Source organism: Cavia porcellus, unplaced genomic scaffold (assembly GCF_034190915.1).
Source record: "Cavia porcellus strain 051 isolate PalLab524CR breed Dunkin Hartley unplaced genomic scaffold, mCavPor4.1 scaffold_9, whole genome shotgun sequence".
NCBI lineage: Eukaryota > Metazoa > Chordata > Mammalia > Rodentia > Caviidae > Cavia > Cavia porcellus.
Genome location: NW_026947492.1, coordinates 34,082,608 through 34,110,137, shown reverse-complemented (window position 1 = coordinate 34,110,137; position 27,530 = coordinate 34,082,608). Strand labels below are relative to the sequence as shown.

The window sequence follows — 27,530 nt, the reverse complement described above, 5'->3', positions numbered from 1 at the left end:
AGAAAAGACAATTTTCAACAGGAAATATCTCACAGTAAATGGCACATGCCATGCAGCGTGTATGGAAAATCTTTTAAGCCTTTAGACGTTACTTTTAAAGAAGAAAAAAAGTCAGTAAAACAGTATTTTCCAAGTAGCCACATAGGCATTCCTCTTCCAACATATATAAACCTAATTAATTCAAAATAATCTTTATTCAAAAACGCCTGAGTCGTCAAACTTTGATAACTGTAAATCTTAGATTGCAGTATTTGACAGGAAGACATTGACCCCATGTTGACTAGTTATTAAGATGTAGCGACAAGAATCAACTGGCAGTTTTCTACATCCACCGCCACTAAAAACCGGGATCCCTGGGGTGACGCGGCGGGCAGCTGAGAACTGCACCGCAAGCCTCGCCCAAGCCCCTCGGACCCTCGGCTCCCAACCCCGCCCAGTGGCGGAGCGCAACCTTAGTCCGGCTTGACGGTAGCCCCGCCCCGGGGAGTAGCCCCGCCCCGGAAGTGTACCCTCCCCCCAAGAGTTGCCGCGTCTCTATGGAAACGACCTACCTCCTAGCGCGGGACTGCGAGCACTATGGCTGCTGGGGAGCCAGGGGTTTTAGGCGGTTACTACTTCAGGTTCCTGCCTCAGAAAACCTTCCCATCTCTGACCGCCCCGGAGACCACCAGCCGGCTCCGCCAGTGGTGAGGGGCCGACGGCCAGGGGGGTTAGAGCCCCTGGGCCTTCGCGGCTGAGGAGCCCCTGCCCGGCGTCGAGGGCGCGCGAGCCGGGGCGGCCGGACCGGAGTGAAGCCCCAGAGCGGCGGCGGCGGCGGTGGCGGCGGCGGCGGCGGCGGCGGCGGCGGCGGCGCGCGGGCTGGGCGGGCCCGGGTTGGCCCTGGCGGGTTTTGTACTCTTGAGTGCCGCCGACCCCAAGATGACCGTTTTTCCTCCTCTGCCCCAGGTCCATGCTGGGCAGAATCAAGGCGCAGGCGTTCGGGTTTGACCAGACCTTTCGGGCCTATCGGAAGGATGATTTCCTTATGGTTGGTATGGGGGCCGCAGAGTTCCTAGTCTCTTGTGATTTTTTAGCTTTTCCCTATGTCAGCATATATTCTTGTGAAAATGGCATTTTTTAGTGACATCGTTTTTTTGGAGTCTGGGAATAATAAAACATGCAAATAGTGTATTTTAAAAGAAACGTTTACATTTCTTCCCCGACCATAAATTCATTTTGTTTTGTAGTGATTAGTTGTTTGGTTTTTAAAACAGTCTCGCTACATAATTCAGTCTGGCCTTCAGCTCATTAAGAAACCCAGGCTCAAACTCAGAGATCCGCCTACTTAAGCCTCCCCGTTGCTAGGTGTGCCAACCACCACATTTGCCCATGAATTTTTTTCAGTTAACCTATTCTTTTCTTACTTTAACATTCTGTCTTAGAGGAGACCGTTTCAGTCTTGGATAATGGCTTTTTTAATAGGCACTTCTCATTTTTAATATTATTACCCACCTTTGACACTGGCTTTTTTAGTACGCTTAGCATCAGATTATTTTTGGTTGTTTTTCAAAATCAAATGCACCGTGAGAACGGGGCTTCGGGCTCTACTGCAATTCTGAATACAAAATTGCCTTAAAAAGTTTTAAGTAATGGCATGTGATTAGAATAAGTAAATCTTTAGCTACAGATAATTTGAAATAAAGCTCACTACAAAGTGTTTTATGGGCTCCTTAAAATCATTATTTTTAATCCTTTTTCTCCCTCCGCTCTCAACCCTTAGTCAATTTGGAAATAATTTTAGCGTTGTGAAATTATCTTCATTCTTTCCCGTTCATGTCCTATAAGCATGAACTTCATTTTATACAGTAGTTGGCATAATTTACTCATTTCAAACACTGAGAGGATACGAAATGCTACAAATTTCCCCACATGCTGGAAATTATAAGCACAAAGCTAGTCCTTCTTCCACAGATCTTAATGGGCCCTTGGCAACATTGCCAATAAACAGAAAAAATCCAATCACTGCCTATATAAATGCAGGTCCCCTCATTGACTCACTTGCAGAGAAACTCAGATTCTAGCAATATGTTCACAAGGTCATATGTTTTTGTTTGTTTTTTGGTACCAGGGAACTCAGGCTTGCCAGGCGGGATCCCCTGCCCTGGTCATACGTTTTTGAAAATTTTCAAAGAAAAGTTGTTTTGTTTTGTTGGAGTAGTTGAAATTATATAAAACTGAGGCCCTCTAAAGTCTGAAAGGTTCTGTCATTTGGCTTTAATTAGCTGTCTGGGTTCAAATTACAAATCTGGCATTTACAAGGTATGTGACATTAGAAAGTGATTTAATTCAGCCTCCCCTTACCTTACTACAGAGTGGTCACAGCACTTAGCATTTAATAGGTGTAAGCTTGATGCTTAACCTCCATTTTCTTAGAAAACTGAAACTCAAAAAAGTGGTTTTTTCACAATGCCCAGCAACAGGATTTTGACTGCAAATTACCTGCTGTTTTTATTGTTTGTTTTTCTAGTGCTAGGGTTTGAACCCAGGGCCCTCACCCTACGCTGTGTCCTTGGCCCTTTTTTGTTCTTTATTTTAAGACATGGCCTCACTAAGTCTCTGAATTGCCAAAACTAGGCTGAAACTTTAACCCCCCTTGCTTCAGCCTTCCAGATTACAAGGAAAGGCCACCACACTCAGCTTCCCTATTGTTTCTACTAAATGGACTCATAACTAAACTAGAGCTATTGCTTAAACCAGAATTTCAGATTTTGAATTTGGTTTCAACTAAAAACTGTGTTCCAGAAATTTGTGAGGGAGTAAATAGAAGAAAGGAAACATTTCTTTTATTTCTAAGTTTGTACAGATGGCATATACCCAGTTAAAGAGGAAAACAACCAAATATTTCATTGAGTGAGAAATGATGACATTACCCTAGGCACAAGACACTTTGGTGACACAAAAAGAAAGTAATCAGTTTTTTAAATAATTTTTTTAAAAATTTAGGGGCTGGGGATTTTAGCTCAGCAGCATAAGCGCCTGCCTTGCAAGCAGGCAGTCGTGAGTTCGATCCCTGGTACCGAAATAAAGGAAAAAGACCAAAAAAAAAAAAAAAAAATTTAAGTAGTCAGCTGGTCCGATGGCAGTGGGTTATCAGAACTTATTAACATTAGTGTCACTAAAGTTGGTGTACCACCCCCCCACTGCTAAATTTGACTAGCTTTAAAAAAAAAAATTAAGTCACCATATGTTGGATCATCGAAAGTGATCATTTTCACCAAGATAGAGAAGGATTTAACAAAAGACAAGATTCTTGAAGTAGGACATGAACGATTAGGAGTTTGTCAGGAGCCCAAGTTAAAGGATAGTGGTGAAGAGATAGTTGGGTTACTATTTCAGAAGTACTTCTCTGCCACGAAAGGAGTTTGGGCTTTAGCAAACAAGGAGACACTAAAGGATTTTATAGAAGGCTATTTTTTTCTTTTTTCAAAACCATTTTATTACCAAAAGAAAAAACAACTTCAAAACACAGCAGTCGGGGCAACAATGGTACATGCATTGTGTGCATTGCCATTCCCAAATCATAAGACTTTAAAATAATGGAAATGTGACTTAGTGGTAGAGTACTTAGAGTGGTAAAGTAGCATACACAATACACTGAGTTTGATCCCTGGCACCATAAAAATAAAACAGTGAGATCATCGTGGCAGAGGTGTGGACAGCAGATTAGAAGCATGAAACCATCATTTCATCTAGACCACCAGTGGCAAGATCTATGGTACTTGTGATGTCATGAGTTATTTACTGTCCTTGAAAACTCAAAGTTTTGCCATCAGTTACTGCATCATGTATGATGATATCCTGAATTAGGACTAACACCTAAATAGCCAGCCAGGGAGGCATTTAGGAGAGAGGCTCAATAACATACTGAGTAAAGGACAGAGGAATCTTTATGCTGAGTCCTAAGTTTCTGACTTGTTTGACCGCTAATGTTACTGTTAAATGCACAGAAAATGTGAAGAATAAATAAGGAAAATAAGTTCAGTTTTAGGCTTTTTCAGCTGGAGGTACATCCAAGTAGCAATGTTCTACATATATAATGTCTAACATTTGATCTTAAGGCCTTGTTATCAATACATAGTGTCAGAATCCCACTGTGATACCAGATAATGAGAGAATTTTTCCATATAAACAAGTCTTAATTTGCAGAGCTTTTGTTAAGGCCTGCACAACATTTAGGCTTACATCTCATGATCAGAACTTAAGCACGTGACCATATCCAAGGGAGGTTAGAAAATGCAGACTTAACTGAGCACATTGCCGTTCTAAGTAAGTTAGAGTTCATTAAGAAAGAGAGGATTACTTCTGAATTTGAAATCAGCAGTTACAAGATAGGTAGTTAAGTAAGATTAATTTAGAAATGCTTTTTCTCACCCATGCAGTGAAACAAGTTATTTAAAGTCTTCATGTATATTTTGATATCAGTATCTTTGTTATTAAGTTAGTTTATAAGTCACCTAATATTTTCCCAAGCACATCAGCTTTCCTAAAGTTCGATTGCAAAGAATCCCTTGTACTGCCTCACTGAAAATTGTGTACCAGAATACCACCTACAAAAAGGACAGTTATAAAAGAAAAAGACGGTTATGTATAAATTCATTTTAGGTGTATAATTAGATTATAGTAATAAAGCATGCATTGCTTTATGAAAGGGGCCTCTATTAAAAACCTGTTTCTGGAGGCTGGGGATTTAGCTCAATGGCATAAGCGCCTGCCTTGCAAGCAGGTAGTCATAAGTTCGATCCCCGGTACCGACAAAAAAAAAAAAAGTTTAAAAAACCTGTTTCCATTGGTATGTCTATTTTCTGCTAGTCATGTGATTTACAGACATCTAAGACATATGATTGTGAATTAATACCTGGAATAATTAGTAAAGCCAGCACTCTAGTTTGACAGACTTTTAAAACGTTATATAGCAGCTTCTTTTTTTGAGGACTAATTTTAAGAAAGTTTTAAAAATAATCTCAAGAGGCTAAGGCAAGATGATTTGCCATGAATTTGAGGCTAGCCTAGGCTATGTGGTTAGTTCAAAGCCAGCTTGAATTACAGAGCAAGACCTTGTCTCCATAAGTAAAATAGTAACAACAACAATAATAAATCATACATAGTGTTTTTTATTTTCTGTAGGTTTGCATTTATTGTGGTGCATGTGATCAAATCTAGGGCCCCATGCACGCTAGGCAAGCATGAGCTATAACCCCACTGAGATGCAACCCCAGGCTTCCTGTTTTTTAATATAATACCTGTAATTAAATTAAAAATCCACCACTGGGGGCTGGGGATTTAGCTCAGCGGCATAAGTACCTGCCTTGCAAGCAGGCAGTCGTGAGTTCAATCCCCAGTACCGATAAAAATGAAAAACACACGCAAAAAAAAAATCCACCACTAGAACGTAGCACCATGCAGACAGAACTTGTCTGACTTGGCTTAGTATATGTAGTCATAAATAAGTCTCACTTCGCATGCTTAGCCCTCTTCATTATTGTCTTTGTCATTACGTGGCACTTATTCTGCCCAGTTGTTCATGAAGTAACCTCACGAGTCATCTTTTACTCCCTTCACTCCTTTTTTTTCTTTCCCTAAGTATCATTTGAATACATGTACTTTGTACTTGCTACCACTCTTACTGCTGTATCAGCTCCTGGGTCATTTCTGCCAGCAGTCATCTCCCTCCTAACATCTTTTTACAGCGCTTGGCAGTGTAACTTTCTTTTTTTTTTTTTTTTCTTTTTTGGTACTGGGGATTGAACCCAGGACCTTACACTTTTCAGGAAAGTGCTTATGCTGCTGGGCTATATCCTTAGTTAAATGTGGTGTTTTTTGTTTCTGTTTTTTGTTTTTGAGACAGGGTCTCACTGTAGACCAGGTTGCCCTCAAACCTATGGTTTCCCTAGCTCTTAGGTGCTAGACTTACAGATGTGTGCCACCATGCCTAGGTAAGAATAAACTTCTTAAAACAAGATTCTAGCTGAGCAGGATGGCACCCGTCTGTAATCCCAGATACTGGGGAGGATGAAACAGGAGGGTTACAAATTAAAAGGCCAGCCTGGGCAATTGGGCAAGACCTATCTCAAAATAAGACAAAGGGCTGAGGATGTAGCTCAGTGGTAGAGAGCTTCCCTTAAGGGATCAGACTGAGTTCAATCTTCAGTTACACACACACACACACACACACACACACACACCCTAAAATTTCTTCACTTGACTACAAGGTCTAGTTTAACTCCTACCCTTATATCTGATCATTTTTCCTTCTACTATGGTCCTTCTACTGTGTTCTTTTACTTCCCTTGAATAGAACGGCCAATGGTTTCTTACCTTACAGCCATCACGCATGCTGTTTTCTCTGCCTTATAAACTGCCATGTTGGACTCTGTTTAGGACAACCAGACTGCTACATTTTCAATAATCTATCTTTGCTGGTTAAAACTGTTAGCATTTTAAAGTCCATAATGAAAAGTGACAGATGCTAACCAAGTGTAGTGAAATAGGTGAAGGCATAGTGAGGTTACCCATAAACTCACTACCCCAGAGTGGCCTCAAACTTGAAAGATCCTCTTGCTTCAGCCTCAGAAGTACTGGGGTTACAGGCTTGTGCTACCATGCTCAACATGATTTTTTTCCTGTGTTTTTTACTATTTAAATTGTTACAATAAACATTATTTTTCAGCATTCTTTTCAAGTGATCACCTTTTCTAAGATTCTTGAAGGAAGAATCATCTAAGCTTATATATGTTTCAATTCTCTGTCACTCATGCCTCTGTATCTGGTTTCTGTTTCCTTCATTTAATCAAAGGCACTCTTGCCTTCCTAATCCAGTGAATACTGATTGCCCTTGGAGCTTAAGGCCTAAAAAAGGAGACAGTAATATGCTGTATTACAAAAAAGTACATTGCTACCCATGTACATAATAGACGATCCTAATCTAGTAGTGTTCAGAAAAAAAGTTAATGGAGAAAAAAAGCACTTAGGGTTAGACCTAAAGGGTAAGTAGGAGTTAAGTGGGCCAGGAGGTATACTGTTAACAATTCATCCCCTTTCCCAAAACCTGGACCTCTAACACTTGACCTTTTTCCTTTGTAAGACAAAGGCTTACTGTATAGTTAAGGCTGACCTTGAACTCACGGCAATCTTCCTGCTTTGGCCTCCTAAGTAATTGGAACTATAGTGGTATTCTGCCACACTTGGCTTATTTATGCCTGGGTTATTTATATTTCTTTCACTGCACTTAAACTTGAGCATCTTTTCACAAGTTTATTGATGGTTTCTTACATGGCTGTTTATAGTATTTGAACAACTTTTAAGTCAGTTGCCAGTTTTTCTTATTGAACTTTTTTATTTAGCCATTAGAAGTGTGAGATCATACTCTTTATAATATTTGTTGCTGTTTTGTAAATCAATCTATTGTTCTTATTATTCATCGTGGGTATTGTGTTTTCTGGGTGTCCAGAAGTTTTTGAACATCCATGTGACTTGGGGGTAATTTATAAATTTTTTTTTTTTTTAAAGCAGAGCAGAACACAGAACAATTGAAGGTATTCCCATATATTCAGAACATAAGATTCTGGGTTGTGCTGGAGGCTTAGCTCTGGCAGAGCAAGTACTTAGCATAAATAAGGCCCTAGATTCAGTCCACAGCAGCAAATAAGAAAATAGAAGTCTGGGACATAGGTTTACCATCCAGACTAATCAGTTCAGAGCAGATTTTGAGCCTGTGTATAGAACATATACCTCTAACCCCAGCTGCTTGGGAGACTGGAACAGGAGGATTACAAATTCAAGGTCAGGGTAGACAATTTTACTAATGTTTAAGTCTCTAAAGTTTTTTTAAAAGACTGGGCACTGAGGCATACATCTGTAATCCCAGCACTCTGGGAGACTGAGGAAGGAGGAGCCCAAGTTTTGAGCCCAGTGTGGACAATTTCATGACTTGGACCTTATAAAAAAAAAAAAAAAGATTGGAGATGTAGGTTCAATACAAGGGCCCCAAGTTGAATCCCTAGAATGAATGAATGAATGAATGGCTTTGTGAGCAACTTACAGGAAGCAACCACAGAACCCATTTCATTGGAAAAGGTGGTAGCAGAGGCATCTAACTTTAAGGCTGGCTAGTCTCAGCACAGCAGTGGTATTAGGTAGAAAGAGATGGTAATATGACCATAGCAACCTAAATGCACTTGATCTTTAGAAGTCATGAAGGGTTGGACCCAATTGGTTCTTAGGTAAAGGCGAAAGTGATAATGGCCTCCCTAGTTTTTGATGGCTGCCAAAGAGTGGCAGCTTCCTCATCATGGGAGTTTTCCATACGATTTTGTTTCATTACCACAGTTCATCCTGGAGCCTGATGTTCTCTACCTCCTGAAAATTTTTGGACTGCCTGAGATCTTTTAATAAACTTTCCATTTGCTTTTTCAGTCAGTCAGCTGCTAGTACTTGGAACTAAAACTTAATGCTATGTTCGCTTTCATATCATATACAGCTTTCATTTTTAGGAAGTCAAATCTATCAACTGCTCTGCTCCTGTTGGGCAGAATTAAACTGATGGCTACTTTTAGACCTAGTATATAAATGTCCATTATAGTGATTAATTCAAAAAACAAGATGGAAGGAAAGTTGTCAAACATATAATCTAATTTTACTGTAAATCATTATTTTTTGTTTATTAAATTAATCTTCAAAGACTTTACTTAGTGTTCACACTTCAGGTTCCAATTTGAATGTAATAAAGCTTCATTTACTAGATATTTTACTAATATTCAGTTGCCTTTTGAAATTTAAATGAGATTTTACTGGAGTTTTTTAGAAGTAGATTTGTATAATTATTTATAATAGGCTAACAAATTTCCCTCCAATTTCTATTTTAGGCTTTTTTCAAAGACCCAAATGTTATTTCGAATTTGCAGTTACTTTCAGATTCTTCTGCACAATGGATGACATTAGGTAAATAAAATTAATTTTCATTTTCTTAGATGACTATCTTACTATTATAAAGAACTTTACCTCAGAAATTTTCATTTCTGAAATACTAATTGTGGCTGGATGTGGTGGTGCTTATAATCCCAGTTGCTTTGAAAGCTATGACAGAAAGAAGGCAGGCTTGAGACCAGCCTGGGCAACAAAAAATATACAGATTGGAGCTGAGTTTAGTGCCAGAGCATTCAGCAAGTATGTGTGAGTCCCTGGATTCAACATTTTTTTTTTGAGACAGGATTTCATTATTCAGTTCAGGCTGGCCTTGAATCCACTTTATAGTCCAGGCAGGCCTCAAACTCACAGTAGTCCTCCTGAGTGCTAAGATTACAGGTGTGTGCGACCATGCCCAGCCCAACAATTTTAATGCAAATTGTGAAGAATGATTTGTCTGATAACATCGAGATTAAGTTTCATTTTGTGCCACTTTTGCCTGTCATCTCTCTCCTGGAAGTCTATTTCTGTTATCCTGACTTAGCCCACAAGAGCAATTTGTATCTCCCTATCTCTATCTCTATCTCTATCTCTATCTCTATCTCTATCTTTGTCTCTGTCTCTGTCTCTGTCCCTTTATTATTTCGTTCTGTTCTAGAATACTAAGAATTGAGCCTCAGCCTTTGAACCCACTGAGCTACATTCCCAGCCCTTTTTTAATTTCTCACTTTAAAACAAAGTCTCACTAAGTCACAGAGTTGCCCATACTGGGCTTGACCCTGCAGTCCTCCTACCTCAGCCTCCCAGACTGCTGGGGCCACATGTGTGTATCATGACACCCAACTCTTACATTTCATTATTTTAGAAGGCATTTATTTTGCTTATTCCATGTACTTTGCTAGATACAAGGAACATTATGGTAAGAGAAAACTTTTACTCATGGAACTTGCTGATATGTTAAAATGTATGTATGTGTTATAATAATGTATTACAGGTTCTACTGTAGAAGTTAGAATATAAAGAAAGTGGAGTGGTCAGTTCTAAATAGAGGAAAAAGATCAAAAAATTACCCTCTAATGTGGGAATGCTTGAGTAAAGTCTCAGTTGGCTTGAGGACATGGATTTCTGACACAGGCATCAGCTACAATGGAACTTTAAATAATAATGCATTCAAGCATGGAGTGCCTTAAATTCTTAGAACCTTGTATTGATATCATTTTCATTATACATTGAAACCAGCTGGGCTATGTTCTGTTTGTAGCATTAAGAAGTAATATATATTCAATTATATATTCAAACATACCTGAATATATAAAATAAGAATGGATACTCCTAAAAAACAAAGAAAAAGGTATGAAATTTAACAAAAAATTACCTGATTAACTGCATTCATTTATACATCTTAACTCTCAGGTAGAAAAAAATATCAGATTTAATAAAAGACTATTTTGAAAACAAAAATATGAACATTGTATTTTAAATTTAGGATTGAAAAGTCTCAACAGTAGAACAAATTAAATTATCATTCCATTTAGAAGGAGAAACTGGTGATAAGCATTTGTGGTCAAGAAAATGCAAATTGATGTGAAATTAGATGTTCTTGTTGGGTGGTCTGTTAGTAAATTATCACATTGTGTTTTCATTGGATTCTAGAAGCTTTAACACAATATCTTTTTTTAAGTATTAGTCAAGAGCAAGATTACAAATAGTTCATGATGTTAGACTAAGCAGGTCAGATTTTATTGTTTTTGGCTGAGTACTACTATAAAACTTAAAGCACAAAAAGCCAGTAGAGCGTGATCTTCAGACTACTTGGCAAAATTAAACTGAGTATCTGAGCACATATGTAACTCCTAACTCAGATTTTCAAAAGAGAATACTCTTAACTGTGTACCATAGTGTTTACAAAGCACATTTACAGTAACTTCAGTCACTCTATTTGAAAAAAAGTAAGATTCACTGAAAAAAGTATTCGGTCTTCTCCCATATTGGTACATACCTCATAAAATAGCACTGACTTTTTTGTAGTCTTTAAATAAGCATTTCAGAGAGGCTCTTAATTCCACATGTCCCTGACAGGATCAATTAGAAGTACTCTGAAAACTAGGAGAGAAGGAGTAGCACTCCATTTCAGAAGCTGTAGAGTGCTACAAGAACTCTTCCATTCACTTGTGTTTTTTACCTCTTTTTTTCTCTTGTTATATTGGTCAGTTTTACTCTGGGGACCATTATAAGCAAAGGAATCAGCTTTTAAAACTAGAAAAGAGACTTTCTTCTAGCAAGTGAACCATTCTAAGGAAAGTAATGATGGAGGTACACAGCTGTAATCCCAGCATTCAGGGAGGCTGAGACAGGAGGATCATCAGTTCCAGTCCAGCCAGGGCAACTTAGCTATGTAGCAAGACCCTGTCTCAAAATAAGAAAATTTTAGAAAAGACTGGGGATGTAACTTAATGTGAAGGCCCTTGGTTCAATCCCCAGTACCACAAGGGAAAAAAAAAAAAAAAAGGAAAAACTAGCTGTACTGGATATTTGGCTAAGTGTTAGTGCTGTTTCATCTTCTCAGCCAGGTACTTTAGTCTCCTTCACTTACATATATGTTGCCTTTTTCAGAAAATATATAATAGATGCTTCCTGTGTATATACTCAGCTATGGGCATCACGTACATTCTTTAATTCTGAGGGAGATACCAGTATTTTACAAATGAGGGTTAAGAGCATATACTAAGTAATTTGTACAGGTTAACACACAGCTGGCAGGATAGCACTGAGATTGAAATACACACTCCAGAATTCAAGATCTTGACTACTACATTGTCTTGCCTCTGTCACTTCCATGTTGATGGGCTGTCAAAAAAGCACTAATATATGGCATCAAATAAAAAGGGGATACCTAGTAAAAATGGGGTACCTAGTTTATTAAATATGCTAACATTTTAGGGGAGAAATGCAATATGTTCTTAACTTCTGTATGTGGCCAGAGTGATGCATTGCATAGTGATATGATTTATATCAAGAATGTCCCCCTCAGGCTTTTGACAGGTAACTGAATTATGGGGACATTACAGCTGACTTGCTGTTAGGTAAAGTAAACATTTAGTGATTAATTAAAATAAGCTGCAAAAGCTGTGTGTGATGGGGTTTACCTCTAATCCCAGTACTTAAGAGGAGAACTTGTGGCAGGAAGATTGCCACAATTTCACGGGTAACCTGGGCTGCATAGCAAGGCTCCATCTCAAAAAAAAAAAAAAAAAAAATTGCAAAGTAAAAATTTAGTAAAATCCTTAAAGTGTTTTTTAAATATAGTTGTGTGGGCTGAGGATTTAGCTCAATGGCTCAAGGCTTGCCTGGTAAGCGCAGGATCATGAGTTTGATCCCTGCTACCAAAAAAAAATCAGTCAATAAATACAATTGTGTGTTGCTTAGCAGTGGACTGCATTGTGAGAAGTTCATCATTAGGTGATTTTCTTTTGTGAACATCATAGAGTGCACTTAGCAAATCTAGGTGGTATGGGCCTGTTACTCAGGGTACTATAGCCTCTTGCTGTAATCAAAGAGATACAGTAAACATGAGCTATATGTAGTTGCTGCTGGTTTAACACAGCCTAAATTTTTACAGTAAGCTTTTTTGATAGAAGTATATGCAAATGATAAAAGTATAGTACAGTAAATACATAAAACAGAACATATTCATTTATTATCAAGTATTGTGTAGTGTATATATGTACTTTTATAGGACTGGCGTGTGTTAGGCTTTTTACACCAGCATTTGCACAAACACATGAGTATTGCATTGTACAGTAGTGTAATGTCACAACAGCTACAGCAACACTAGCCAATGGGACTATTCAGCTCCATTTCAATCTTACTATACCAGTGTGGTATATCTAGCTGTCACTGACCTAAACATAATTAGGCAGAAAACAAGACTATAACCAAACATACGTCATATTTGGTTACTTCTTAGAACCTCCATACTTTCTAAGTTTCTAATAGTTTCTAATAAATTTTTAGAAATAATTGAGAATGTTAAATTAACTTTTATATTTCTCTTTATAAATAAATATTTTAGGAACTGAAGTAAAAAAAGTTGAAGCTACAAATGTTCCTTGCACACAGCTTTCAATGTCATTTTTTAATCGGTTGTATGATGAAGATATTGTACGAGATACTGGACATATCATTAAGTGTTTAGATTCTTTTTGTGATCCATTTCTTATTGCTGATGAGTTACGAAAAGTAAGTACAATATTTTAAATTTTACAGTGTAATTTTATTTCAGAAAATGCAAAATGTCAAAAACTTTTGCCTTCCTAAAATTCATAAAATACTTGTTAGTAAATATTAGTAATAATCATCACATTGCTGTATTTCTTCTTGGGTAACACTTTTACTGTCAACTTAATTATTTGAATATTTCAGTAGTTCTCAGTTGTATCACTGACATCTGATAAGTAGAAGCAAATAGTCTAAGCCAGGTGCACCTGACACCTCATAAGTAGTGATGCTGCTAAACACTGTACAACTCACTGGAAGGTTCCCCACAAAAGTTATCTGGCCCAATGTGTCAGTAACGCAGAAGTAGAGAAGTTGGCCTGATAAATTAATGGCTATTAATGTTGAAACTCTTGAAGTATCAAATGAATATCTGAATATCCTTGATGTAATGAATTCTTTTCATCTCATTGTGGAAGTCAGCAAAGCTAAATTAAATTCACTAAATTTAATTTTTAGAGAAAGATCCACTAAACTTTAACATTAGAATACATATTTATCTAATTTCTTGGACAATAACCTTAGGCAAATCATTCAGCTCCCACCCTCCGTGCCTGTTCTGGGCATTGAGCCCAAGGCTATCACACTGAGCTAAATCTTCAGCCATTTTGTATTATTTTGTGACAGTGTCTCACTAAGTCACTAAATTGCCCATGCTGGGTTGGAATTTATGATCTTCCTACCTCAATGTCCCAGAGTTCTGGGATTGTAGGAGTGGCTACTACACTAAGCACAAATCAGTTCAGTCTTTTTGAGCCTCAGGATCTTATTATACAACACAGAGATGAAAATGCCTAGTCTATCTTCTTTTTTTTTTTTTTAAATCGGTACCAGGAATCGAACTCACGACTGCCTGCTTTCAAGGCAGGTGCCTATGCCGCTGAGCTAAACCCCCAGCCCCTATTCTATCTTCTTAAAAATCACTGAGGAAGTGAGTTGGAGCATTTAGATGTACACTTCAGAAAGTATGAAATTCAGCGAGGCGTGATGGCAGATGCTTGTATTCTCAGCACTCAAGCTGAGTAAGAGAATTACGGGTTCAATGCCTACCTGGGCTATATAATGAAACTCTAAAGTTCAAACTGCTCTTAAAATAAAATGTCTTATAAATGTTTTTATTATATTTATAGTGCCTTACATATTAAAGATAGTATCATGACTACAGTATTACTAAGTGATTAAAAATTAGAGCTTTGGTGTCAAATAGACATAGGTTCAAATTCAGGCTCTGTCTGTCATTTTGGGTTTTTTTAGGCAGGGTCTTGCCATGTAGTTCAGGGTGGCTTTAAACTCACTTTGTAGCCCAGGCTGACCTCAAACTCAAATGATCTTTCTGCCTCAGCCAGCTGAGTGCTAGAATTATAGGTACGTGTTACTGTGCCCAGCTCTGTCATTTAATAATTGTGACATTTAATTTTTCTAAATTTGAGTTTCCTCATCTCTAAAATAGGCATAATGTAAGAATTATGTGAGATAATGCATTTAAAGTGCTTTGCATAATGCCTATCACTTAGTAAAGTCCATAATATTAACAAATACTACTATTACTATTAGCTCCATGAAGCAAGAAGGGAGATACACAATTCTAATTTATTGTAAATCCAGATAGATGAAAGAGAGAAGAATCTTGCTTGTAAGAGAATGGGAGGCATCTAGTCAGTCTATATATAAATCTCCACTAGAGTGGTGCCTAAAAGCTGAGATTAAGGAGAAACGAAATTAACTTCCTAAAAGTAACCAAACACACAACTAAGTGAGATTATCTATAATTTTATTTTATTTTATTTTTTTGGTACCGGGGATTGAACTCACATCCTGGTGCTTGGCAGGCAGGCGCTTAAGCCACTGAGCTAAATCCCTGTCCTTATAATTTTATTTTAGTTAAATGAAGTATATTTATGTCTAACATGAGATAATATAAATATTATATAATGAAGATGTGACATTGATTTGTACTCTTTACCAAGAGAGAGATATTACTATTCAAGAACTGTTTGAGTTTCTTTTTTTCTCCTTTTGGGTACTAACAATTGCATTTCAGCTCTCTCTCTCCCTCTCTCTCCTCTCTCTTTTTTCTATCCTCACTCTTTCCCTTTCTCCACACTGCCACCTTCCTGCCTTAGCCCCCCAGTGCTGAGATTACAGGTGCGCACCACCATGCCCAGCTACTTGTTACACATTTTCCTTAGCAGGTATAAGTGAACCCAGACAGGTGATGGCGCATGCTTGCAGTCCCCATACTTGGGAGTCTGAGGCAGGAGGACTCTGCATTTGAGGCCAACCTGAACTACATAGTGAGGCCTTGTCTCAGAAATAAATAGATGTAATCAATTTTCCTAATTAAAGTGTATTTCTTGCTTCTAGACAATGATTTTTATATAACTCACCATTGTCCCCTCCTTGTATTCATCTTGTGGTATATGCTATTTTTGTTTTTGTTTCAGGGTTTTGGGGTCTGTACTCCGGGCCTCACACATCCTAGTCAAGTACTCTTATCCCTGAGCTGTGTCCTTAGCCCCACCTCTTTTTTATTTTTATGTTGAGACGGGTGTTGGTAAGTCATTCAGACTGGCACTGAACTTCGGATCCTCTGGGCTCAGCCTCTTGAGAGGCTGGCAACGTGTTTGTGCACTACCATGTTCAAATCCTATGCACAATTTTTAAAGTTTTCTCCGTCAAAAATTCTTTATATAGAAGGAGTACTTCTCCCACTGTATTTCCTTACACTTTTGTCTTTTGTTATTTTGATCTTATTGTGCCTATTTCACATTCTTTTAAAAGGTAGATAAGGTATAAACAGCTCAATAAAAGAAATATAGCTTGTATTGTGTGTGTGTGTGTGTGTGTGTGTGTGTGTGTGTGTTTGGGACACAGTCTCACTATGTAGATCAGGCTTGTGTTGAACTATGTAGCCCAGGCTGACCTCAGGTTCATAGCTATACTCCTGCCTTGCCTCCTGAATGCTGGAATAACAGGTGTGTGCCACCACACCCAGCTTGTTTTCTTTACCTTGTTACAATTTATATATATCGCCTATAATCGCTAACTGAATCAGGTGTCTGTAGTGCCCAAAAGTGTAAGAAAATCCCTCATAGCCAGGCGTAGTGGCTCACACCTGTAATCCCAGCACTTGGGAGGCTGAGGCAGGTGGATCATTGCAAGTTCGAGATCAGCCTGGGCTACAAAGTGAGCTCAAGGCCAGCCTGAACTGCATAGCAAGACCCTGTCTCAAAAAGACAAAAAGAAAAAAAAAAGAAAAAAGAAAATCCCTCACATCAGATCTAGAGAAACTTTTCTGAAAGAGGTGGCAAGGTCTCGGTAAATCAAGAGTGTGTATAGGTAAGCAATATGTACAGTGTTTTTATTAGAAATAAAGGGGAGATATAAGTATGAGATTCTAGCACCTGAAAGACTCAAAATGGTGCACCTGTGAGGGTTTTAAAAAACACTGTAATCCTAGCTATTCAGCAAGCTGACACTAAAAAAATCCAGAGAATCTTGAACCCATGGGTTCAAGATCAGCCTAGCAGGACAGGGATATAGCTCAGTGGCTCAGTACCTGGCTGTCTGCCTGCCTGCCTGCATGGGAAACTCAGGACTGTGAGTTCAATTTCTGGTACCAAAAAAGAAAATAGAAAAAAAGAGACCAAAAAAAAAAAAAGCATCTCAAGACCAACATAGACAACATAGTGAGATACCATCTCAAAAACAAATACTTTGAGAGGGCTTGGAAAAATGACCATTTTTATTTAGCTTCTATATAGAAACAAAGATAGGAGTCATAATACTTGATATGACTTAACATCAAACTACTGCAGCACTAAAACAATCACTAAAAGTAAGCCAGACACAGTGGCCCAAACCTGTAATCTCAGCTACTCAGAGAACTGAGACAAAGGTTCCACGTTTGAGACCAGCCTAGGTAATTGAGTGAGACAGTCTCAAACTTTTAAAATCAGGGCTGGGGATGTAGTTCAGTGCTTTCTGTATTCAGTCCCCAGTACTGGGGAATGGGGAGGGCGAGTGAAAAGATAAAAAAAAAGCTCCACTGTGTTTAATTTGATCTGTTCCTTTCATTGAACATTACTACCTAATTATTTAAAAAAAGACAAGATAAGTGTAGATTGCACATTGCACTCCAGTTGTCTTAAAATTGGTTCTTAAGTCTAGGGGCTGAGATTGTAGGTGAGCACTAAAGCACTTACCTTGCACATGGGAGCCTGAGTTTGATCCCTGTAGAAACACACACATGCCACACATACTTGAGATTGGGGTAGGGGATACAGCTTAACTGAGCAGAGCTCTGAATTTGATCCCCAGTACCACCAAAATAAATAATAGGTCTAAGATTATTTTTAAATACGTATGTTGTAACTTTTAAAAATTAGAACTTTGAACTACATCACATTAAGGTGAATTTTATCATCTTAGGTTTTATTAGTGGAAGACTCAGAAAAATATGAAGTATTCAGCAAACCTGACAGAGAAGAGTTCCTGTTTTGTCTTTTTAAACATCTTTGCCTTGGTGGATCCCTTTGTCAATATGAAGATGTGCTTAATCCATACCTGGAAACAGCAAAGCTTATCTATAAGGATCTGGTGAGGTAATGTTGCTAGGTCACAGTATATAAATCTCTAGTTGGTGGGACAAATTATGTGTTTAACCATGGTGGAGATGACCAGCATTTCACTGTGGTCATATTAACAACCAGGGTGTATAAAAATAACACTTTCCTGAGCCAGTTTTGTACCTCCTCCTCCTCTTGCAGGCCTGAAAAATTTCTGGATTTCCCTGACTCTGTCCTAATTCTCAACTCTTTCATTCATCATTTATCTTTTCTTCCCTCCTTGCAAACTGTCACTTACTTCTTTATTAGCAACTGCCTTCTTCTAGGCCTCCCCCACCACCCACCTCCCTTTAAATACCAAAGAGCTCCCTCACTGGTGTTTGAGTTTGCTCAGCTAATAATAAAAAATTATTACCTTTGTTCTAAAAAGGTGGAAGAATTTTCATCTAGGTGTAATCTTTACTTCTTACACTATCCAGTTGATTTTAAGTATTTTACTTGGGTGTTTGACAATCAAATAAAGTTAAAAGCTTAATGAATTTCTTACTCATACTTTTAACTAAAGTCATTCTTTTCTGTTTGAATTTTTCAATTATAAAAATATTATCTTTATAGACAAGGAAAATAGAAACAAGAAGCATAGGGTTTCAGAGGTTAGTTATATAATTTTAGTTTATTAGGAAAACAGCAGAATCAGCTCATCAGATTCTTGTTAATTGACTTATATACAACTTTAATTTCCATTCCATAGTTATACAAAAATTGCATGATTTATTTAATTTCAGATATGGTTTTTATAATTATATAAGAGGATCTGATACAATTTTAAAAACAAAAGTATTTCTGTAATTTGATTTTAATGAAAAAATCAATACATAAAGATTATTTGGAGAGATATTACAATTTCAGAAAAAGTGCTTACAAATCTACTCAAACATACTCGGTTCTAATATGATGATCGCATGAAACTTGCACTTTTGGCACTCGTGAAGAAATGCCTCAGTTTATCCTCAGTGTGTGCACACACATACTACCACCACTCTCACTGCAGCAGCACCCCATCTGTCAAATGAACCTGTGGAATTCCTCACTACAATGGGCTGTGAAAGAGATTCTGTAGGAGGTACTGTGAAATAGAAATAACCTTAGAGCTTATAACTGCTGTTTTCCCCATTATTCCATTTCTTGGATTATCTTTGATTCTCCACTATGTCTTGTGGGTACTAGGAAAAAGTTTGTCTTGAAGAGTAATGATTGCTCACAAAATGAGCAGCCAAAAGTCATGACATCTTATAGGAAAAAAAGCAGTTGTCTCTGGGCAATCCATCAGGCAGCAGCAAGCATTAATATTATGCACAGATTTCCACCAGCCTCTAAAGGGGCTACAAGAAGTGTGTCACATAGTCCTTGATTTTAAGAAATTACAGCAAACCAATACATGCTAGTAAAGGAATTATTTAAAATCTCTAAAGAAAAAATTATTTATATAACCAAATATTCAGGCAAATGCTTACAGCTCTCTTATTCTCTTAACACATACACCCCAGAAGTTCAAAAGAAACGATCAGTGTAGGTATCAGCAGTCACAACTGATGAACTGAAAATCATAGGACCAAACAAAGAGAAGTACAGTCTGCTCCCAGTTTAGAAGTGCTTCAAAGTCTTGACTGTCTAAAGGAGGCTAGGAAGGAGACCAGCCCAACTGCAATTGTACTTTGAGAATCATTAAGTACTTATCCTGATGCCACAAGTTTGTGTGTGTGTTTTTGTGTAACTGGGAATTGGCACCAGGGCCTTGACACTGAGCTATATCCTCTAGTCATTTCTTACTGTTTATTTTGAAAGTGGGTCTTACTAAGTCTTCTTACTGTTTATTTTGAAAGTGGGTCTTACTAAGTCACTAAGTTGCCCATTTTGGGGTTTACCCTGTAATCCTTCTATTTCAGCTTCCTGAAAGCTGAGATTACAAGCATATGCCAGCAATCATTCCCAACTCTTTTTATTTTTTTATCTTGAGACAGGATCTTTCTAAGTTGCCCAAATGGTACTCAAACTTTGCTACCCACTGTGTTTGACTGAAAAGTGCCTCTTCAAAGATTATTATTCAGTTAAATCAAATAGGCAGTAGTTTAGAATCACTTTATGAAATAACAAATGATCAGTTGTTTCATTATATTTCAAAAATATATATGATAGCTATGCCTTTCAGCATTAAACATGTTCACATGGCTTAGATTGTCTTTAGATGCTAGTTAAACTTTGGTGTTCTTGTTTTTTTAAATAAGCAAAGTTACTTAGAATAGCTCGTTTACCCTGAAGTTTAGAGTCAATATGGGACTGATTCTCTAAAATTATCACAAAGATATTTATAAGCAGCGATTATTTGATTTCAAAACCATTAATAACACTTTTATTTTGTAGGGCTAAATATTGAATACAAGGCCTCCTACATGCTAGGGAAGTGTTCCCTGACTGATCTACATCTTCATCCTGTAATTATATTTTTAAAAAGCATCATAAGGGGGCAGATGTGACTTATACACACCTGTAATCCCAGTACTCTGGGAACAGAGGCAAGAAGGTCATAAATTTGACCCAATCCTGGACAACTTAGTGACTTAGTAAGACTCCATCTCAAAGTTTAAAAATAGGGCTTATTACACTTTAGATCTGAAATGTACCCCCCAGTGCTTCAAATGTACAGAAGTGGGGCCTGGTCAGAGGAGGAAGGCTATGACTGGATCAGTATATTCCTTTTCTTTTTTTCCCTCCAATTAGTATATTGTTATCTCCCACTTCTCTTATCTCTCTGCTTCTTGGCTGCCATGGATGAGCAGTGGTTATCCACTGTGCCCTTCCACCATGCCATTTCTGTATTGGAAACAGACATCCATAGACTGAACCCACTGGAAACCATAAACCAAATAAGTTTCTCTTTCCTTAAGATGGGAATCAGGCATTACGTCCCTGTGCAAAGGAACTGATACAGAGCTGGAGATGTAACTAAGTGATAGAGTACTTTTCTAGCATGTGTGAAACCCTGAGTTTAATCTCCAGCATCATAAATTATTTTTTAAAAGGGCTGGGTACATAGCTTGGTGGTAGAAAACTTGCTTAGTATGTGGAAGGCCCTGGATTTATTCCCTAGTACTCCAAAAATAACAACAACAAGCAAAAAAATTACAAATTATTTTAGAAATATTTAAGTAATCTTACTGTAGGACAAGGAGCAATAGAATGGGGAATAGTACAACTTACTTTTATTAGAAATCAACTTTAACAATGAAAAATATAAAAATTTCCTCTAAACTTATTTTGACAAGAACAAACTTTTACAAAGGTATTTTTTCTTTTTCTTTTTTTGTAGTGCTAGGGATTGAACTCATGACCTCACGCTTGCCAGGCAGGCACTTAAGCCATTGAGCTAAATCCCCAGCCCTGGTATTTTTTCTTTACATTTTTAATAATATAACAACAGTAAAGCAAGCAAATCGTAAGTAAATATACAAGTGAATTTTAATATGTGACTTCACTGTATATCTATGCCAGATTGTATTACAGTTAGATGAAACCATAAATGTGTTATTTTCATCTAAGTGGTTATATAGTTATATAGATATTTTATTTGCAGTGATTGTGGCCATTCTTTGGATAGAAACAAAACTTTAAATCTTATCTTCAACTTGCACTGTATCTTAGGCATTAGAAAAGTAAAAAAAAAAAAATGGCATTGGCCTATGTCATAGAAACATTTGGAAGCAATTTAATTAATTATAATTAATTATATAACTTAATTATATGAATTGTGGGTTTAAGTTTGAATGAAATGCTTAGGAGAAAACTGCCTAGGAATCTGTAACCCTGAAATGGGTAGAGCTGGCCATCTGCAAAAGGTATTTGAGATCACATATACACATACCTCTCCCACATAGGACTTCTTCCTCTTTCTCTTTCTCTTTCTCTTTTACAATTGTAGTAGAAAGGAAGCAATACTTGCATCTCGTAGTGGAGAAAAGGGGTATATCCTTTCAAAGTTTCCCTATTGCGCTATACATGTATACATATCATATACATATATAAGCATGAGCTAAACAGCTCATGTGTAGGAAAAAATGGATTAAATTTGAGTGAGCTGGGTTCTTTTTCTGGGAATGTCACTGTTACTTGAATCATCTCAAATATATTATTTAACTTCTCTTTCCTATAAAATTGACAAAATAACACCTATCTCAATGAATTGTCTAACCTTTCAACAAGCTAATTATATAAAGGTACTCTGCAAACTATAAGCATTATAATCTTTTGTTTGTGGGTTTTTTTTTTTTTTGTTGTTGTTGTTGTTGTTGTTTTGTTTTGTCTTTTTGAGACAGGGTTTCACTGTGCAGTTCAGGCTGGGTTGAGCTCACTTTGTAGCCCAGGCTGGTCTCGAACTCTAATTAGTCCTTCTGCTTCAGCCTCCCAAGTGCTGGGATTATAGGCATGTGCCACCAAAACCAGCTATATATTTGTATATATAACAATTAAATATCTGTAGCTTATTTACTCAGTCTTTAGTTCACTTCCTTCTTACATATTGCCATAGGTAATTTTTTGTAGGAAGAGTAACTGCAAGAGTTATTGATAGAAAAGTATTTTAATATGCAATGTATAATGTAACAGATAGCTTTTCATATATATGAAATCTTAACCTGAAAGGAACCATATTAGGCTCAATTTACACCTAAGAAAATTTAGATCAGAGAGATTACTTTTCTTCAAAGTGAAATAATAACTCAGTGGCAGAACAGGAATTTGTGTTTAGGTTGTTTGATTATTTAGTTTAATCTGCTTTTATCTACCCTTTATAGCTATCTAAACTTCAATCTGACTTTTATAAATTTTTTTATCCAATAATCAGTTCTGTGACATAGTAGAGTCATCATCTGAGTCTCAGACTGACCACATAGCTTCTAAACATAAAATCCAGTTACCTGCTGAAATTTTTGTTTAGCTGACTTTGCCCCATCTTTGGGTGAATCCTCAAATGCTTTCCTTCTTAAACCATTTTGGTTAGATATTGTGTGTTTCCATGTTCTATAAGAATAAGAACATCTAAATACCAAAAAGAGATCATTACTTGAGTATGGCATGCCAGTCCTTACACATAGACACACACACTCATGCATGCACACATGTGCACATACATACACACTCTTTTTTTATGGCTTTCAGATGAGTTTGTTAGCTCAGCAGTCAAAGACAAGTTTTCCTCCAGGGCTGTTTACCTTTATAATCAATACACCTTGTCTATTTCCTGTCAAGTTTTTCTATAAACTCGCAGTTTTATTTCCTTGGGGCTGTAGGATGTAATCCAAGCCATTTGGTGACATTGTTCCCTTAAGTCTCTTCAAATGATGATATCCATGTTCTCTACTTATTTTTCAACAGGTTTAACTTTTCTGAAATCAAGATGTATCTTCCTGTCCAAGTGTATACTTATATGAAGCTTTTGTCCTTTGTTTCCTTTAAAGAATTGTTATTGAAATAGTTGTTTACCTTCAATCAGCAGTGTCTAAGAAATCAAAGTTGAAGGGTCATGGCATTGCTTGCTGCACACATGGGATCCAAAGCTCTACAAACCCACTTGCAATTTCCTGTACTCCTGCCACCCAGTATCTCACAAACCTCGTCATTTTGGGCTTCTTACTTAGACCCACATCCTTGTGGTTCCCTTTACCACCTTAGGCACTGTATTTTTAAATTTTTATTTAAAATTTCAACTATTTGTTACATTTTAAAATGTAACTTTTTCTCTTTTTTAGTGTTCGAAAACATCCTCAAACCAAGAAAATACAAATTACTTCTTCTGTCTTTAAAGTTACAGCCTATGTAAGTATGAATTAAAGTTTGCAACAAAATAAATTAAATTCTTATTATTAATGGACTTGTTGCAGCTGGATGTGTTGGTACACACCTGTAATCCTAGCATTCTGGGAAGCTGAGGCAGGCTTAAGCCTTGCGTGGGTGATTTAGTGAGTTAGTGAGACCCAATCTCAAAAACTTCTTTAAAAAGTGGAGTAGAGCAGAGCTGGGGATGTAGCTCACTGTAGACACCCTGGTCTATGTCCAGCACCAGGAAAAAGAACAACTGGAGTTAGAAATTAACATACTATTACGACTAGGAGAGAAGATGATGACACAGTAACTAATGTTTTATTAAAATTAAAAGTTGAATAGCCAGATGTGGTGGCACACACCTGAAATTACAGCACTTGGGAGGCTGACACAGGAAGATTACCTTGTGTTCAAGGCCAGCCTGGGCTCTATAGTGAGTCCAAGGCCAGCCTGAACTGCATAGCAAGACTTTGTCTCAAAAAACGAAGAGATTAAATTTAAATAAAAGATGATGGCTTTTATTTAGAGAACCTTTTTCCATTGCTTCCCTTCTGTTGTCTCTATCTAATAATGTTCCTTACTTATGATAGAGCTAAATCTGTAACTCATGAAATAGCACAATTCTCTAGTCTGTCAAGCTACAATTTATAGAGCAAATAAGAATGCCATAAATGTCTTTAATCATAAAATCTGCTACTTGAATTTTAGTGTCAGACAAAAGATATTACATATGAAGCAGTTTCTGAGTATCTTTAATCACTTAACAAGTATTTATTAAATATTTGTTGTGCTTGAACTTGTGCGCTGGACTACAACACAGTGATAAACAAAAAAACATAGTTTCTATCCTCATGAAACACAGGGACCTGGTTCCAAGAAAAAACAAGGTCTGGTGTGATGGCATTGTGAATTTGAGGCCAGCCTGATTTACGTAGTAAGCCCCTGTCTCAACCCTCCCATAAAACTAAATAAATAAAAGAAAACAAAGATAGAAGAAAATTGCTAAATAGAAAATTTTGCAATATTAGCATATTAAAAGCACTTTTTTAAAAACACAGACTTTTCCTTTGCATTATAAATTCCTCAAGAATGTGAATATATGTTATGTAAATATATAGTACAGATTTATTCATAATACAGTATTTATTCATAATACAATACATAGACTGCACTGTTAATAAATACTTTAAAATGTTAACTGCCAATTTTTTTTTCTGTCTTTTTGAGACAGAGTCTATGCAGTTCAGGCTGGCTTTGGGCTCACTTTGTAGCCCAGGCTGGTTTTGAACTCAAAGTGATGCTTCTGTCTCAGCCTCTCAGTTCTGGCATTACAGGTATTTATTTATTTGTTTGGTATGAGGGATCAAATTCACAGTCTCACACTTGCCAGACAGGTGCTTGTGCCACTGAGCTAAATCTCCAGCTCCTTAACTACCAGTTTATTTACAAAGATTTTATGTTTCAACAGAAAAAATATATAGTAGTCAAATATGTTAATTATTTAAATGTATTCATATACTAAATAATTTAAGGTTTATCTTTTTCAGGATTCTACTGGTGTGTGCTACCCTTCAACAAAGAATCACGAACAGACATTTTCTTACTTTATTGTGGATCCTATCAAGCGTCATGTTAATGTTTTATACCATTGTTTTGGTGTGGGAGAAATGTCTTAATGTTCTTTCATGTTATCTGTATCTACTGTGTTTTAATTTATCATTTTTCTATCTTACTATTAATTTATGGACAAATATTTACTTTGTAGATGAGTTCAAGTGAAATGTAAAGAGCATGCTTATACCTGAAGAGAGCGATCATCAAGAGTTTGCTTTGTCAAAATTTGTCTGGCTAACAAATTTCTATTCAAGGGGAATCTTCTAATATAACCTATATAAAACATTGTGAAATTTTTACAGAAAGTTACAACAAACTAAAAATCTCATTCATATTTGTCAGATGAGAAGCTGAACATGGTAACACACATCTGTAATCCTAGCACATAGTTGGCTGAGGTAGGAAGATGCATAGTTAGTTCAAGGACATTTTGGGCTATCTACTGAGTCCCAATCTTGATAAATTAAAAGCTAGTGTTTGGTGACATCAAGTAAAGGGCTAGAGGATGTACCTTGGTGATAGAGCCCTTGCCTAGCATGCATTAGGTCCTGGGTTCCATTCCCAGCACTGCCTCCCCCCCAAAATATTCATGTGAGTTGTAAATTTTTTATGTTAGCTTTTTTTTTTTTTTTTTTTTTTTTTTTGTCTTTTTCTTTTTTATTGGTACTGGGGATCGAACTCACGACTGCTTGCTTGTGAGGCAGGCACTTATGCCGCTGAACTAAATCCCCAGCCCCTCATACTAGCTTTTTAAACTTGAATTTCAATTAATACATGTTCGTCTAAGTTTCACATCTCTACCATAAGGAAAAACAGCAATTCTTTTGCTTCATTTACTCCATTCAAAATCCTCCATTTAAAAAAAAAATTCTAAAGTAATTGTAAACTTTTATCACATAATAAATTAACTACAGCTTTCCCACACCTAATATAAGATGTGCAGGTAAACAGAGAAAATTGTCTTGATTATAGTATTAAATTGGCAAAAGAATGAGAAACAAGTTGTCTTGGTACTGTCTCTCATTACACTCATATGATTAATGCTGTGTATTAGATTTTTCTTAATAGAAGTAGTGATTGACATGTATCTCATAAGCAGGACATATAGAGATGAGGAGCAAGTTTAGAATATGTGTTTCTTGGGGCTGGGGATTTAGCTCAGTGGTTTAAATGCCTGCCTGGAAAGCATGAGGTCATGAGTTTGATCCCAGCACCAAATACAAAACAAAGCTAAAAAAGAATATGTGTTTCTGAATTACAGGAGTAATCTTAAATTTGAACCTGAATTTGAATGTGGAAGGCAGCCAGCAACTTGAGAGTTGTGTAGTATTTGCTTTAGCTCAGTATCTAGTGCAAGCCCTTAGCACCTTAAGTGTCTACTGAAGGAATAACTGTGTTCCAGATATGTTGCAGTAGATGGAATATACCCTATCTGAAATGCTAGGGACCAGAAGGATTCAAGAGTTTTTCACCTTTTGGTATAATCTGCTGATTAAGCATCCCTAATCCAAAACTGTAAATACTTTAAATATAAAACTTCTGAATCTGGATATGACAGCAAGAAGTAGCATTTCTGATTTCAGATTTGTGGATTAGGGATACTCAACCTGTAATATTTATAGATTTCTTCCCCAAATTTCTTTTTTCAATATTTTTATTGATATATAGAAAACATACAAATTGTATATATTTGTGGAATACAATGTGACAGATGAGTATAGGTATATAATGTATAATTTTTTTGTAATTTAAAATTATGTAAAAATAATCCAGGTGTGGTGGCACATGCCTGTAAACCCAGAACTCAGGAAGCTGAGGTAGAAGGATTGCTGTAAATTCAAGTCTAGTCTGGGCTATGAAGGAAATTCAAGACCAGCCTGATATGCATAGCAAGATCCTGCCTCAAAGACAAAAAATAAAATTATGTAAAAATGTAACAATGCTGGACATGGTGGCACTATAATCCAGCACTGGGGGAGATTGAGGCCTGAGAATTGCAAATCCAATCCCAGTCTAGGCAATTGAGGGAGACCCTGACTCAAAATAGCCCTGGGTTCAATCCCCAAAGTAAAAGCAAGAGCTAAAATTAATTGCTACTAGTCTTGCTGTAAACCACACAATCCCCCAGGTCCAAACCCTCAGTCAATCAGTAGCTTTCTTTGAATTCCATGTCTGTGCAGTTTGCATTAGGAATACATGCATTCTCTATAAACCTAGCAGGGAAGTTAATTTCTGGAAGTGTGACAACAGAGACCAGTC

The 27,530-nt window shown here is 37.0% G+C and overlaps 2 protein-coding genes across 2 annotated transcripts in view; one reads left to right on the top strand and one right to left on the bottom strand.

The window, feature by feature from the left end:
• Positions 1 to 684, bottom strand: part of Angptl5 (angiopoietin like 5) — a 128,596-nt gene extending 127,912 nt beyond the window's left edge. The window contains exon 1 of the mRNA XM_063256186.1: positions 552 to 684. The gene's annotated coding sequence lies outside the window, so the exon portion shown is untranslated. The remainder of the gene's footprint in view (positions 1 to 551) is intronic.
• Positions 535 to 26,897, top strand: Cfap300 (cilia and flagella associated protein 300). Its single transcript, XM_003472746.5, has 7 exons — positions 535 to 686; positions 946 to 1,027; positions 8,901 to 8,976; positions 13,013 to 13,179; positions 17,647 to 17,819; positions 23,585 to 23,651; positions 25,205 to 26,897. The coding sequence occupies exons 1-7, from the start codon at positions 577 to 579 to the stop codon at positions 25,331 to 25,333; spliced, it is 804 nt and encodes a 267-aa protein (XP_003472794.1). The 5' UTR covers positions 535 to 576; the 3' UTR covers positions 25,334 to 26,897.
• The last annotated feature ends 633 nt before the right edge of the window (positions 26,898 to 27,530 follow it).

Bases quoted from the DNA above. Each gene is read 5' to 3' on its own strand.
- Cfap300 (XM_003472746.5), top strand. From the start codon at position 577: ATGGCTGCTGGGGAGCCAGGGGTTTTAGGCGGTTACTACTTCAGGTTC. The intron at 687-945 runs GTGAGGGGCCGA...CCTCTGCCCCAG, and splicing joins ACCAGCCGGCTCCGCCAGTG to GTCCATGCTGGGCAGAATCA. The intron at 23,652-25,204 runs GTAAGTATGAAT...TATCTTTTTCAG, and splicing joins TCTTTAAAGTTACAGCCTAT to GATTCTACTGGTGTGTGCTA.